This window comes from Condylostylus longicornis, unplaced genomic scaffold (assembly GCF_029603195.1).
Source record: "Condylostylus longicornis isolate FDR11 unplaced genomic scaffold, ASM2960319v2 ptg000259l, whole genome shotgun sequence".
Taxonomy (NCBI): domain Eukaryota; kingdom Metazoa; phylum Arthropoda; class Insecta; order Diptera; family Dolichopodidae; genus Condylostylus; species Condylostylus longicornis.
In genome coordinates, this window is record NW_026578224.1 from 177,948 (window position 1) to 191,842 (window position 13,895).

The 13,895-nt window shown below is 28.8% G+C and overlaps 1 protein-coding gene across 1 annotated transcript in view; it reads right to left on the bottom strand.

Moving 5' to 3' along the window:
* The window catches only part of LOC129616644 (putative mediator of RNA polymerase II transcription subunit 24), a 68,964-nt gene that overhangs the window by 11,861 nt on the left and 43,208 nt on the right, over positions 1–13,895 (bottom strand). Inside the window, exon 3 of the mRNA XM_055532275.1 lies at positions 1,055–1,215. Within this exon, the coding sequence (XP_055388250.1) occupies positions 1,055–1,215 (161 nt within the window). The remainder of the gene's footprint in view (positions 1–1,054; positions 1,216–13,895) is intronic.

Sequence of the window (13,895 nt, forward strand, 5' to 3'; positions counted from 1 at the left end):
GCCCACATAAGAGCAATTTTGTTATTCACACTCAGTTTTCCCAGATTGTTAAAGCAACTGCAAACTAGGTTAAAGTTAAAAGTTGATGATTTCAGTGCCGCCAAAGCAGCCTCACTGCTGAAAATTATAAAAATGGAACATTTCCGAGAGTCGCCGCGCAAGCACCGGATAGCACATGCCTCGATAGCGAAGAGCTCCACATGAAAAACGTATGGAGCTTCGCCCAAAGGCTCATAGAACCTATAGTTGTGGTCGTATACACCTGCACTCGTGCCGCGATGGCCTTTAGAGCTATCCGTAAATCACACGGACGCCTCGACGGATTCCCTTTCAGGCATTCCTACCTGAAAGTTTCTCTCGCATTTAATCGCTTTGATAGCCCTTCTTTCAGACGGGCCAGAAATGAAGTAGTTCTTTTGTCTCATTTCTGGTCCGTCTCACATTTTCTACCAACATCTCCAGGAGCTCTCCATCCAATTGAACTTCCTCCAGGATAGAGTTACGGTCCCTCGAGCCACGTCCTATATATTCCGAGAGCCTCAGCTTTGCAGTCTTAGCCTCCGCAACGCCACCCGTATGCAAATGCAAGGGAACAAGTCCCAGCATCCTTTCAAGCGCTGCCATTGGCGAGGTCTTCAGGGCACTTTTTGTGCCCAGACAGGCGAACCTTTGTATCCCGTTAAGGACAATTTGGGGTACCGCTGCCACCATACAAAAGCAGCATACGTTACCATTGGCCGTGCCACAGTCTTGTTCAGCTACTCCACCAGTTGGGGCCTTTGGCCTCAGATCCTCCCGAATAAGGACTTGCAGACAAAGAAGGCAGTGATAGACTTGGGTTCTACGCACTTGACGTGAGGGTTTTACGTTAGACGCTTGTCCAGCATCAAATTTGTAATAGAACTTCAATATTAATTTTAATCTGAATATCAGGAACAAAAGTTCTAAATAAAGAAATGTGGAGTATATTTGGCCGTGGTTCTTAAGCTATTAAAAATAAGTAGAAAAAATGCAGTGGAGGTCCTTAAGAGAGTTGAAATTTTAAAGTACTTACCTTGAATCAATTTTAATAAGACGATCTAATCTATCCAAATGTAGTTCTTTTAAATGGAATAGATTAAGGAATGCTACTGGTGGTATTTGTGTAAAACGATTTCCACTTAATGATAAATATGTTAAATTTGATAATTTTGATAGTTGCTGAGTTGGCACAACCTGTAATCAAAAAGAAAAAATTTTATAATATTAAATTTAATTAAATTTTTTACTGAATCTGATAAATAAAATAAATGCCATTAAAATATGGGATAATTTGATAAGAAATTGGTGTTTCTTTTGAGATTTTTAATTAAAATTTTTTTATTAAAAAATTTTTCAATTTTAATTCCATTTCAAGCCTAACATTTCAACAGGACGGTTGTTGTGACGACAATTCTTTTCAAATGTATAACAATAAAATCTCATAATATTCGAGTTGATTTTGTTATATTTGATAACACTATAACATTTTGAATTACATGACATTAATGTTAGTGTTAAATTGAACAAAATTTTGTTAAACTGCAGTCCTTGCAAAAATTTACTCATTCTCTCATATAGTTTTCTCATACAGCATAATCCGTTCAAAACAAAAATATTCTCAATTATACTGAAAAATATTCTGGACTTAATTAAAATTAAATGACTTCATTTTGCAGTTAATTACAATTTATTGTTTTCACCAACATTTATTTTGAGTTTATAAAATGCTATTTTTCTCTGTGTACTTTATTTGTTAGAATTGTTTTAGGTACATCCATTTCATTATGGCAGCAAATAACTTTTATCTTAATCAGTATTAATGCAAATGTTCTGTGGCTATGATACAAAAAATCTGTTCATATTTTGCTATATCAAAAAAAATCTCTAAATTCTGCATTATATTAGTTTTAATTTAAAATTATAAAAACTAATTTTCCTTTTAACCTAAATAACATTTTTTTCTTTTTGATTAGTATACCCCGACATGTAGGAAAACAAGAACAACAAAGAGAAAAATTATTCAAACAAGTATGAAAATACAAAAAAAAAATTTCTCTCTCTCTACTTTGACAGTTTAAATACACTTTTTTTTCTCCATCTATCTCTTTCACTCTGATAATTCTCGTTTTCTTTTATATTTTAACAAATTCAATTATATGTCAAATATGACATATACACGTATATACAAAATACATATACAGAATTTTATAACAAAGCTCTTTTAATTTTGAATAAGAAAGAAAAACAAAACAAAAATGTTTCACCCTACCTACATAAAAAATTAAATTCGTTATATAAAATAAATATGAATGAAAAGATGAAGATGGAAAGAGACAAAAAATAAAGTATTTTAATTAGAAAAACATTGAAAATAATTTCAAATTCTGTGAATTGTTTATTTAGTTCTTATTAACAAAAAAAAAAAATCATTATTACAAACAGACACATGTGCATATTTGCAAATATGTATGATTCTTATGTACCTTATTCATTCAGGTAAATTCTCTTGGGGTAAGCCTTTTAATGTATAAACAATAGTAATACCGTTAATATAATAATGGTATAAGTATGTAGCGTGCATAATGTGGCTTAAATTTTATTGTGTGTTTTGAAAATAAGAGGAATAAGAAAAAACCAACGCCTGATGATATGCAATTTTTTGTTCTTGTAACATAAATTTTCATTGTATGTAAACAACTAATCAGTAGTTAGTTGTTTTGTAACAATTGTAACAACTAATGCAGTCATTTAAAAAAAAAAAATTAATTTTTGGAATTGTGGTTCTGGACTTGACAGTAAATTTTAAGTAAACAATCATTCCATAAAGTTGTAGGATTCTGGTTCAGTGAGTAACCAAATGAGTTAGTGAGAAATGTTTACGTGAAAAAAGATACAAATTATAAAATTATCTACAGAATTTTTTACAGCGTTTGTTAAAATTATATTATAAAACTTATGTAATATTGTATATAGAAAAAAGTTCAGTTATATCGTATATGCCATGTGTAATACAATGTTAATGTACTGTTTATTAGAGAAAGGTGTGTTTATAATTACCTATACAATACAGTGCTTTATTAATATTTTAATACAAATAAGACTAAGAAGCAAATTAAGCTCCCCTAATTTGAGCGTAAGAGATACCGTATTTTCTAATTCAACATATGTTTCTCAATTAATTGAAAATATGGTACTTTGGAGTGCTGTTTAAAATTAATTTTGCATTCCCAAACGATTTTATTAAAATAATAAAAAATTATGACTAAATTTGGACTGATTTCGTGTTTACGATAATTATTATTTTACGTTTTCATTAAAACTTAATTATATTTTCATTATTTCTGCAAGTGCATATGTGTAGGCGCATTTTATAAATATTTATGAAGTAAAATAATAATTTTCATAATTAAAATAAATTATTTTATTATTAACAATTAACAGCGTTATTAATTATTAAAGCTATTAAAATATTAAATGCAAAATATTAATGAAAATTGTCGGAATTTCGATATAAAAAATCGTAACACATTTCATTATAGTATTCAATATTATTTACTTAAATATTGTTAATTTGATTAATGTATTCAAGCCACAAACCAGTAGAATTTTAAATCTTTTAATTTGAATTTAAATATTGTCAATATTTATAACAAAAGTGCTCGGGATTAAAAGCTGATTGCTAAGATTTTCAAGTCGTTATTCCTTGGTTTCTTCACAAAGGAAAATTATTAAAATTTTTGGATTAAATACAAGATGTGATCTTATAAAAGTAAGGCATTTCGGTTAACACCTCTGCATAACGTTGAATAAAGTGACAAAAATTATACGAAATGTCATTTAAAATTAATTTTATTTTAAATTATGCGAAAGTAAAACCAAAATGAAAACACACACACATCAATATTTGCAGGAAAAAGGATAGAGAAAAAGAAAAACCTAATTAGAAATTTCGAAATTCAATTAAGAAATCGAAAATGTAGAAAACCTTCAAACAGAAAAAAAATATTTTTCTTTTTCTTTTTTTTAAAACTTCAAAAGAAATTTAATTTTGCATTGCAAATTTTTTTCATTAAATAAAAAATGAATTTTGTTAAAATTTTTGCCTTTTTCTTTTCCGTCATCCTTGCAATTCCGTCATTTTGTTTTTCCTATACCTTTTGTCCTGTTCACTTGTGTTTTGTCTTTCATTTCAGTTGATTTTCATTTTTTTTCTAGTATTTCCTTTTTTTTATACAAATTTATTTTTACACTATTTTTCCTATTAAATTTGGAATTTAAAATTAAAATAAATTTTTTTTTCTGCTCTAAAATCCATTTTACTTTCAATGTTTTATGAATATTTAAAATTAGATTTTGTGACATAGCTAGATTATTTTCATGGTACGTTTAGAAGATTTTGATTTAAAAAAAATATTAAAGTGTGAGGTTTTCAACTGAAATTAGAATGATGTGAAGGAGAAACAATAGTTTTGTTCTTAAAGTTACAAGGGAAACTGGAAGTAAATGAATTGTGCAACAGTCAAATAACATGAAATATATATAAAACAAGTTGGACTAAGTCAAATTACGTTATAATAATCAATTTCTTAAAATAAGGATGGTGTTATGATTCACCTTGCCAAAGTTACATAGCTTAATTTTAACAAATATTGTTTACTAGACACTGTTACAAATGAATAAAAATCCAATACAAAATTCGAATTTTGTATGTCGGGGCAGTTAAGACATGTGCCATCTGCTCTGTTACTGTCTCCGCCTTAAAAAGAAGGAGGAGGAAATGCCTAGTTTAGTAGTCTTGAGGAGCTATCAGGCGCATCTCTAAGATATCGGTTGGGTTTTGTTGGGAAGGTCGAGTGGTTTAAAGGGAATAGATAGTGGGGAGTTGTCAATAAGCCTCTTGGTGGGTTAGTGCTGGTACAGCGTCCTCTCCCTTACAACTATCACTTATACTGCTATTACTGTTACTACTACTACTACTTCTACTGCTATTAATACTACTACTACTACCACTACTACTGTTACTATTACTGTTACTACTACTACTGTTGGTATTGCTACTACCATTACTGCTACTACTACTACCATTACTACTACTACTTCAACTGCTACTACTACCACTACTATCCTTACCATTACTACTACTACGACTTAAATGTTTCGTATGATTTTCCTCTACTAATAACATCGCACTAGTTCATTTTAAATGTGTTGTATTGAAAAACACCTTATAATAACATTCCTCAATGTAACGTATCCTTGGTCTTACAATAAAAATTTTTTGCTTATTTTTTCATTTAAAATCGTATATATTATATATATACGATTTGAAATATTATATATTAAAGTACAAAATTAAAGAAAGCAAAAAAAAAACTGAACGGAATTTATTTATCAATTTCTGTTTCCGGTTAACGACAAATTATTTTAAATCAGAAACAAAAAAAAATTGTGACACATGCAAAAACACATATACATAACACAAACTATACTCATATTATGTAAATATACAGGAAAATACACACTATTTTTTATTCAAATTCTTTTTAAAATCATTTATTATCCTGGCACTTTCCATATCACATCTGAATCCTTATAATAATAATATATAGAAAGAAGAATTTCAATTGCTTCGTCACGTGTCACAGATATTCTTTTAAAATTCTGTTACGTTTCCGAAACAAATGGCGGTTAAATACAAAAAAAAATGCAAATTTTATCAAGTTTTGCATGAAAACTGTATGATTCAAATGTGCAATTTTTGAGTAAAAAAGAGCAAAATAGGGTATTGCATGGGTAAAAATATGAAGGAAGAGAGCAAATTTGAATGAGTAATGAAAACGGAGAATATATGCAAGTTGTGAGATATTAATTAATAGACAATAATATTAGCATCTTGTCCTTGGAAAATTTCGAAAAATTGTGCATAGGTTTATCATAATTAGCCTGCTACAACGGATTTGAAAAAGAATAACTGTAAATTCTAAAAGAGAAATAGCTAGTCCACATTATTGGAAAAAATGTATTTTTAATAATATTATAAAAAAGACTACAGCGAAGCCTTGATGAGTTAATTCCTTTTTGGATGAATTCTTTTGTAAGTGATTTTAAAGCTTGTGCCAAAATGAAACGATTTCTCTGATGACATAATATAAGAAAAAGTGTGTCAGCAAAATATTTTAACGGTACATTTTGTATATGTGTATACATTCCATATGCCTAGCAGAAAATATCCCGTTTATTTTTATGTATAACAATTTCATTTTATTCTTTTCGTTGTTTTTATTTGGTTTGATTTTGATTACAACTGTCACAGTCTTTTTATATTGAATTGCATTTTTTACACATAAGCAAAATAAGAATACGTTGAATTGTTTTCGTTGCCATTTTAATTAAGTGAAAGTGTAGTGAAACAAAAATAAAATGCAAAGATTTATGGCCTGTTTTCCTTTCAATAAAGAAAAATTAAAAACAAAAGTTGTCCCCGAAAGTAGTTAAAATTGAATAAAACTACCGAGCAAATTACAAAAAAACAAAAATATTTATTACACATGACAAACTACAGGAATTGAGAAAGTCACCTCTAGTTTAATAAACTCGGCAGCTTTTAATGAAGTACTAAATACATGGTGGTACTTCATGAATTCAAATCAATCCAGAAAATTTCATATTTACAATCAAGAATTATATGAGTAAGTTGTGTTAGGCTTATAAAAACAAGGTTTGATTTAAGGAGAGGAAGCAATAGAAGACATATGTATATGAGAGGACAGATTTAAATATTATAAGCACATAGAAATGGCAGGCATTCTCGTCAACATAAAATTGCCTGATATTATTCAACTGACTCTTATACAGCAATATTATACTTTATACTAATATTTTGATTACTCCATAATTTAACTTTGAGTGCAGATTCACAATACTATTTCATTCACAATAGTTCAGTATGTCGGGCTTACTTTAAATACTAATTTGCTAAAAGTAGTCAAGGAAAATAGAATTGTTAATACAGTCACTATATAAAAATTAAGTTAAAAATGTTATATTTATTTAAGAGAAAAGAGTATAAATTTAATTTTGAAATTTTCGGAAATGTATAAAATATAAAAAAATTACGAAAATTTTTAAGTTTTTTATCACATTGTTGACAATTCAGGCATTCTTAAATTCTTCGAAATGTACACACCCACATATGAATAACATATACATATTTTGTGTAAACTTAATTACATACAAGCATTTGTATTGTACATAAATTTAAATATTATAGCTTACACATATGGATATACTCATACATAACAAAAACAAGAGAACAAAGAAACAAAAAATTAATTTGCATAACAAATTGAAAAACAGTGGGCAATACTGATTTCTTTTATCATTTTCATCATTATCACTTCTACCATCATAATAATCATTATCATCATCAACATTTATACAAAATAATAATAATAAATGATGATTATCATCTCAATTTCAGTACTTAATATTGCAAGAGTTATTTATCAACACTAACAATATAATAACAACAACAAGGACAGCAATTATATCAGCTCTTGTATGTCTCTTGTACGTTTTTTTGTCTTTTTTCCTTTTGGCCACTTTGTTTCCAATATGAATTTTTTACCGAAAATCTCATGAATAACTGTTTTTTATGTTACTTTTTAAATATCATCAGAAAAATCATGATTTTTATGTTTTTATTATTGCTTGCATACATTGCATAACCTATATGTATATAAATATGTGTGTAAAAGTGACTTTTGGACATGGTGTATACAATTTTGAGGCAAATATATTTAGATATGTTAGAAACTATCTAATTGATTGCATTTAAATGTTACTGTATTAGTCTAAAGTGTACCAAGCATTTTTCCAAGTTGTACCATATATTTTTCCACGATAATCTTTTTGATAAGCTCTTTTCATTTGAAATTTTTTACATCTCGGTGAATTGGAATACAAGTGGCAGTTTTCACAGGACAGAAAATTTTGAAATTCCACCATCAAACCGTTAACACACAGCCCTTTAAAAACTCTTAATGGAATTCAATTGGAAATCCTATCAATGTGGTTAATTGTGGTATTGTAGAGAAAGAAGTAATTTCCGATATTATAACTAATATTTTCGAATTAGAATACCTGAAATTACAAAATTTTTATGGAACATCTCTACAGATTTCGACAAATCTTTTTCCTCAGTTCCATATAACTCTCAGTCTAGTTTGGTGGCTTCTAACACTTAAGTTTCAGCATAATGTGTTGTACACATTGGCATACCATGTATAAATTCGAATATATACGATGAAATATGCAAAAATTTTGAAACCTTTTATCTATAACTAGTAACAACCATACACAGAACAAAATAACTACTCTATTTTTTATTCCTTCTATTTGCTATTATTATTATTTATACTACTGTTATTGTTGTTGTATTCCTTATGCGTTATTATCCAGTATTTTGTGGCCAGATTATGCCCAAAATTTACCATGTTATGTACTGTTGTAATACTTTATGTTTTGTCTGATTTTGTTTCTCTTTCTCTGTTGTTTTGTTATTCCTTTTAAATTTTTTAAGTCCTTTTTTTATATTATAGGATCAACAAAAAGTAGACCAAAAATACAAATGTAAATTCATTTTTTATCTTTATGCAAAAATATAAACAAAAAGACAATTTTTTTTAACATTTTAACATATTCATCATCCCATCCCTGGAAAAAAAAACTTTCTGTCGAAAAAAAAGTCAATCTATTAGTAAAGGGTAGGAATTGAATAATAATGGGCGGTATGTCTAGCCCCCTTCCACTTGTTTCTTTTTTGGTTTCTCGAAAACAAGATTAAAATTTATAAAATTTTTAAAAAATTTTATTTTTTTTTTATGTATACAATGAAAATGTTTGTCTCTTAATTTACTTAATAGATTTCGAACAAAGTATTTATAAACAGAATGAAACTCTTAAGTTTAATTGACGGAAACTATTTACTTTACTTCTTACTACAAACTTTTTATAATTTAAATGGCCAAAACGGAAAACTTATTAGGAAAATTATAGTTCTCGTATGATTGAAAATAAGCTCGTGAGGCGGTTTAGGGAGACCCTTGTGTTGCTTTGTGATGTATATACGATCGTTTTATGTTGGATTTCGAGACTCAATGGAATTATCAGGCAAAAAAACGGCTGATCAGATCAGAGAATTCAAGAAATATATTATTCAACAGAAATGAACAGTGATATAGTTCAGTATTCGATAAACACACGCATGTCTGATTACTAGAACCCTCTGGCCGAGCAATAGTGACATCATGCGTGGGAGGGATGATTTTTACCTACGTATGCTATTGGAACACTGACTCTTGCAAAATATGGGTAGGAGGTTGGTTATGTCTAGCCCTTAGATGTTTACTGGGACTGTGTGGGCAGTGAAAGATGCGAATCACCTTTTCTGCTCAAATTTACGTGGAAAGCCAGGCGTCATCCCTTCAATCAGTAAAACTAACAGCATAACTGAATCGGTGTCGTATTAGTAGTACCATGGCACTTTTATTTGCAAATACACCATAGCCGTACTCAATTTACATTTAGAACAGTAATTTTTAGAACGACAATAACACTCCTGAAATGGCATGATAGAAGAAACTCACTGTGGTAAGGAAAAAATTTTAAATCACTCCGATTATTCAATAGGTTAGTGAGTTGCTAAACTGCTTTTTGAATTACTTTAAAGAGTTACAATATGTTTTATTATGTTTTCTCTTAAAAAATGAGTACATAAATTATAGATAGCTACATAACATCTACATGTACATAAATATCGTAATAATTCATCAATATTCTGATTAACAATGTGCATGTTATTATGTGATGTTCATACAAAAAATTTTATTTATTTAAATAAGATAAAAAAAAAATATTTATTGAACAACAATTTTGTGTGCACATGCTACTATAAGTGTTTTCCAACAGGAAAAGATTGATGACAGGATTTTAGTAAAAAGATTAAAATGTAATGGTGGTTTTGTTAAAGGGATGATGTTTAAATTTTTTATACTGATACAAAATATTTGACTTTATTTAAATTTTCAAAGTTCATATGTGTGCAGACACAAATAATATACGACATTTAATTTATATTGCATTTATTTTATATTGGGTACATATTGAGCTCGATATAGAAATATAGCTATTTGGGTGTAAGCATGTTTTTGATAAGTTTAATTTTTCTCTCTTGTTATAGTTTTTTGGTACGTCCTTTTTTCTTTAAAAACAATTAAATTATTTATAGGATAAAATTTATTTAGGTTTTAAGAAAATATTAATTAGGCTTTTTTCGGTAATAACCAAAGCACTTAGTTTTCCTGAATTTCATTGTGACCATGGACCATTGTGACAAATGAGAGTAATTTTGTTTGAAACTGTCACCTCATATAGAAGCACAATGCAGTCTTATAGTATATTGCAATACACCCTATTAGACCGGAGAGCCGATAAAGCTGCTCCAAAAGAATGTATATCTAAAGTTCTTTCAAATACTGTTTCTCAATCACCCTCCCAAGCATGGCACACCTTCGATTTGTGAAAGGTTGGGCGATGTTTTTGCTTGAGTTTATGTTTATTAAGAGCCCTCTTAGTTTATTCTTTTATATTTTTGTAAAAACTTCGATATTTGTGCTGGCGATATTTTCAACAGGGACAAATGTTATTTTATCATCATATCGTTTCACTTCTATTCAAGATTTACTAAGAATGCACAACGACAGTCAACAACAATCGACAATAGAAGAGGCAAAATCATTCCAACCTGTGAATTGTTCACAGGTATTGTTGATGTTTATCCGCCAATATAGATATTTCTATTCTAATTTTTAGCATTTTTTGGATTTATATACATGTGTTTGCATCAGCTCCGCGTCTTTTCAATAAATACATTGAGTCTTTTCAGTAGATCATTGTATATTGTATTGACTTCTCAAAAGTTCTTTTGTATGTCTAAACCTTAATTCTTGATTTTCTCGATATATGTATATAATTGCTGTAGCTTTAATACCTCTCAAAAATTATTGCAAATCAAGTATTTTTATATCGTCTTCAAATGAAATAACGTAAGACTTAATGCGGTCGGACGATCGTTCAGTGGCTTATCGTCCTCGGTGTATACAGCATGTTAGCAATCCTCTGCGCGAAATTTATGCAATCATATGCGGAAGTAGCTTTAAAAATCTTTCATAATAAAGACGGTATGCTATTAATGCTCTTCTGCAGCAGGATCCTATAAATTCCATCAGCCATCGCTCACTAGAGTTAAAGAAGAGTGTTGGAAAAATTATCTTGTCAAAGTATGAGAAAAATATATAAGTTTGAGCATTGCTTACTGATTTAAATAAGTTTAATACTCAATACTGTTCTGTCTACATATAAGAACAACAATGTGTCATAACACTAATGCACAATATAAACATGTTAAATTCTATTTAAAATTTAGAAGAAGTCAAATTTGTTCGTAAATTTTAAAGCTTATATGCATTTAAATATTTATAAGTTTATAACTTCCTTTAAAAATTGTTGTATACGAAGAGATTTTGCCTTCCTACACCTTCCTATACGGTATATATTGAACTGTGTTTGTCATGATAGTGTTGTACAAGTCTTAAGCGATTCAGAAATCTTAAAATAGAAAAAAATTTTATTCTCAATTTTTGTTTTTATTTTTCATACGTGAAAAGTATTTTTTTCTTGCTATTCACTCTTAAGTAATTTTCTGCTTTTTTCGTTTTGTTTTTCTACCTCCTTTTAACTCCTTTTATTCCTTTTTTTTATGCTTTTTTTTTTTGAATGAAAAAGAAAAATTCTTTTAGTGCAATTTATTTACACACCAGAAATTACTTGAACTATTTTTCAAGTATTTTCATTCACTTTCTGTTTATGAGTTTATGCTATTTTGTTTATGCAATTTTAAAAAGAGAAAAAAAAAATATGGAAAAACTTTCTTTGAAATTTTCCGTTTTTGAATTGCATCGCACACTTTGCATTGACTTGAATTAAATGGGTATTTTGATATGCTTATGAAATTCAAGTCATGAAACAAATTTTCTTTTTTAGCGCAAAAAAAAAAATAAATAAATTTGATTTTCACTATGCGGTGCTGGGTGAGACTGCTTTTTTAATACAATTTTCGATTATAATGTTTAACAAAAATCCGGATTAAACCAATGGAATAGGATGTCATGAATATTGCATACGCTCAGGATAAAAGCAATATTAAGAGCGGTATCGTCAAATTGATGCGGTAAATTAAAACATTTAAATAAGATTTTCGGAAAGTAAGACATTTACTGTAATAAATTGTAGATTAACAATTGGAGTGATAATGCAGCGTAAGCTAAAAACTTGTTTTTGTCTTGTTGTACTCCTCTCTACCTATAGCACTTCTTTAGAGCTCGCGTCACTAATGATCCCAAAACAACACATTCACAAACAAGGGCGCACAAAAACAGTTCCTTATTTTATTTATTAACGCTCAACCTTTTCTCTAAAAAGATCCGTCCTCCTCTTCTCCAAAGAATTTGCATGACCTGTTAATTCTCAACCTCAGTGCTTTTAGGTGATCTTTGAGTTTGCAGTAAGAAGGTGCATCGGTGCATCCTCCTCTTCCCGACAGAACCTGGAAGACCTGTTTATTATTAAGCTCAATGCTGTTAGATGTTGTTTGAGCCTGCAGCTCTCCGTCCCTTAACATTTTCTGAGATGGTGCAATGGTTTCTTCTGCTCTCTTCCACAGAACCCGAAAGACTCGTTAATACCGAAATTCAGTTTTCTTATGTGTTGTTTGTACCTACAATATTCCGTTAGGAGAACTCCCATGAGTACTCCCATTTGGTTCTTTTACATCCTCATAATCAAAGCGTCCAGCCGTTGTTTTCTAGCAGCGGCTTTGTCTGCCATCACATTCGAAATTTCTGGTAATAAACTGGGATAACTTGCATTTTTTTATAGCATTTTATAAAATATCCTTTTACTGCGAAAATATTATGTAAAAACATAAATTTAGAATTTTTATATGATGATATTTCCTTCTCTTTACGAATATGTTTGTATATTTTTTCCGCATTCATTTCTATACACACATACATACGTGTAATAAAAACTTACTTAAGACTGAATTTTTTCTTTAACTTGTTGTTTTTATATTTGAAATTCTATTCAAATTTTATTAGTGTAGGAAAAAGAAAAAAAATCAAAATAAAATTCTAAAAACGCAACAAAAGTTTACACAGAGAAAAAAAAAATCAGGAAGAAAAGTGAGTAAATTCGAATTAATTTTTATTTTTCTTTTTTAAATACTCTCGTATACCTACTTATTAAAAAAATAAATCCCACTTTTGTTAAGTCTTTTATGAAGCATATGGAGAGAGAAAGAGAGAGGCTAGAGAAGCAAAACTTTTTCAATTTTTTTTTATTTTTTTTTTTTTTGAATAAAATATTAGCTTAAGTTTTTTATAATAAATTCAAAAGAATGCCGAGGTTATTTGACTATTTTTGCATACCTCATTCATTTCCTTATTTTTTAACCCCCCCCCCCCCATACTTTCTATTTTTTTATTAGAGATAATCATTAAACTGTTCAGAGTGGTAGTAATATTCCTTTTATTCATACATATACGGATTAAATGGCAAAAAAGAATGTCAGATTTTTTTTTAAATATTTAAAATAAAATTCAAAAAATTTTAAATAGGTAAAAATGTTCAAGTGCCAAAATTGGAATGTAATGCGACTATTAAAAGTTTTGATTGAAATTTGTGTCATAAAAAAAAAAAATTAATGAGATTTTCTTGAATTACATTTTTTTAAGCTAAACACGTCCTTATTTGAA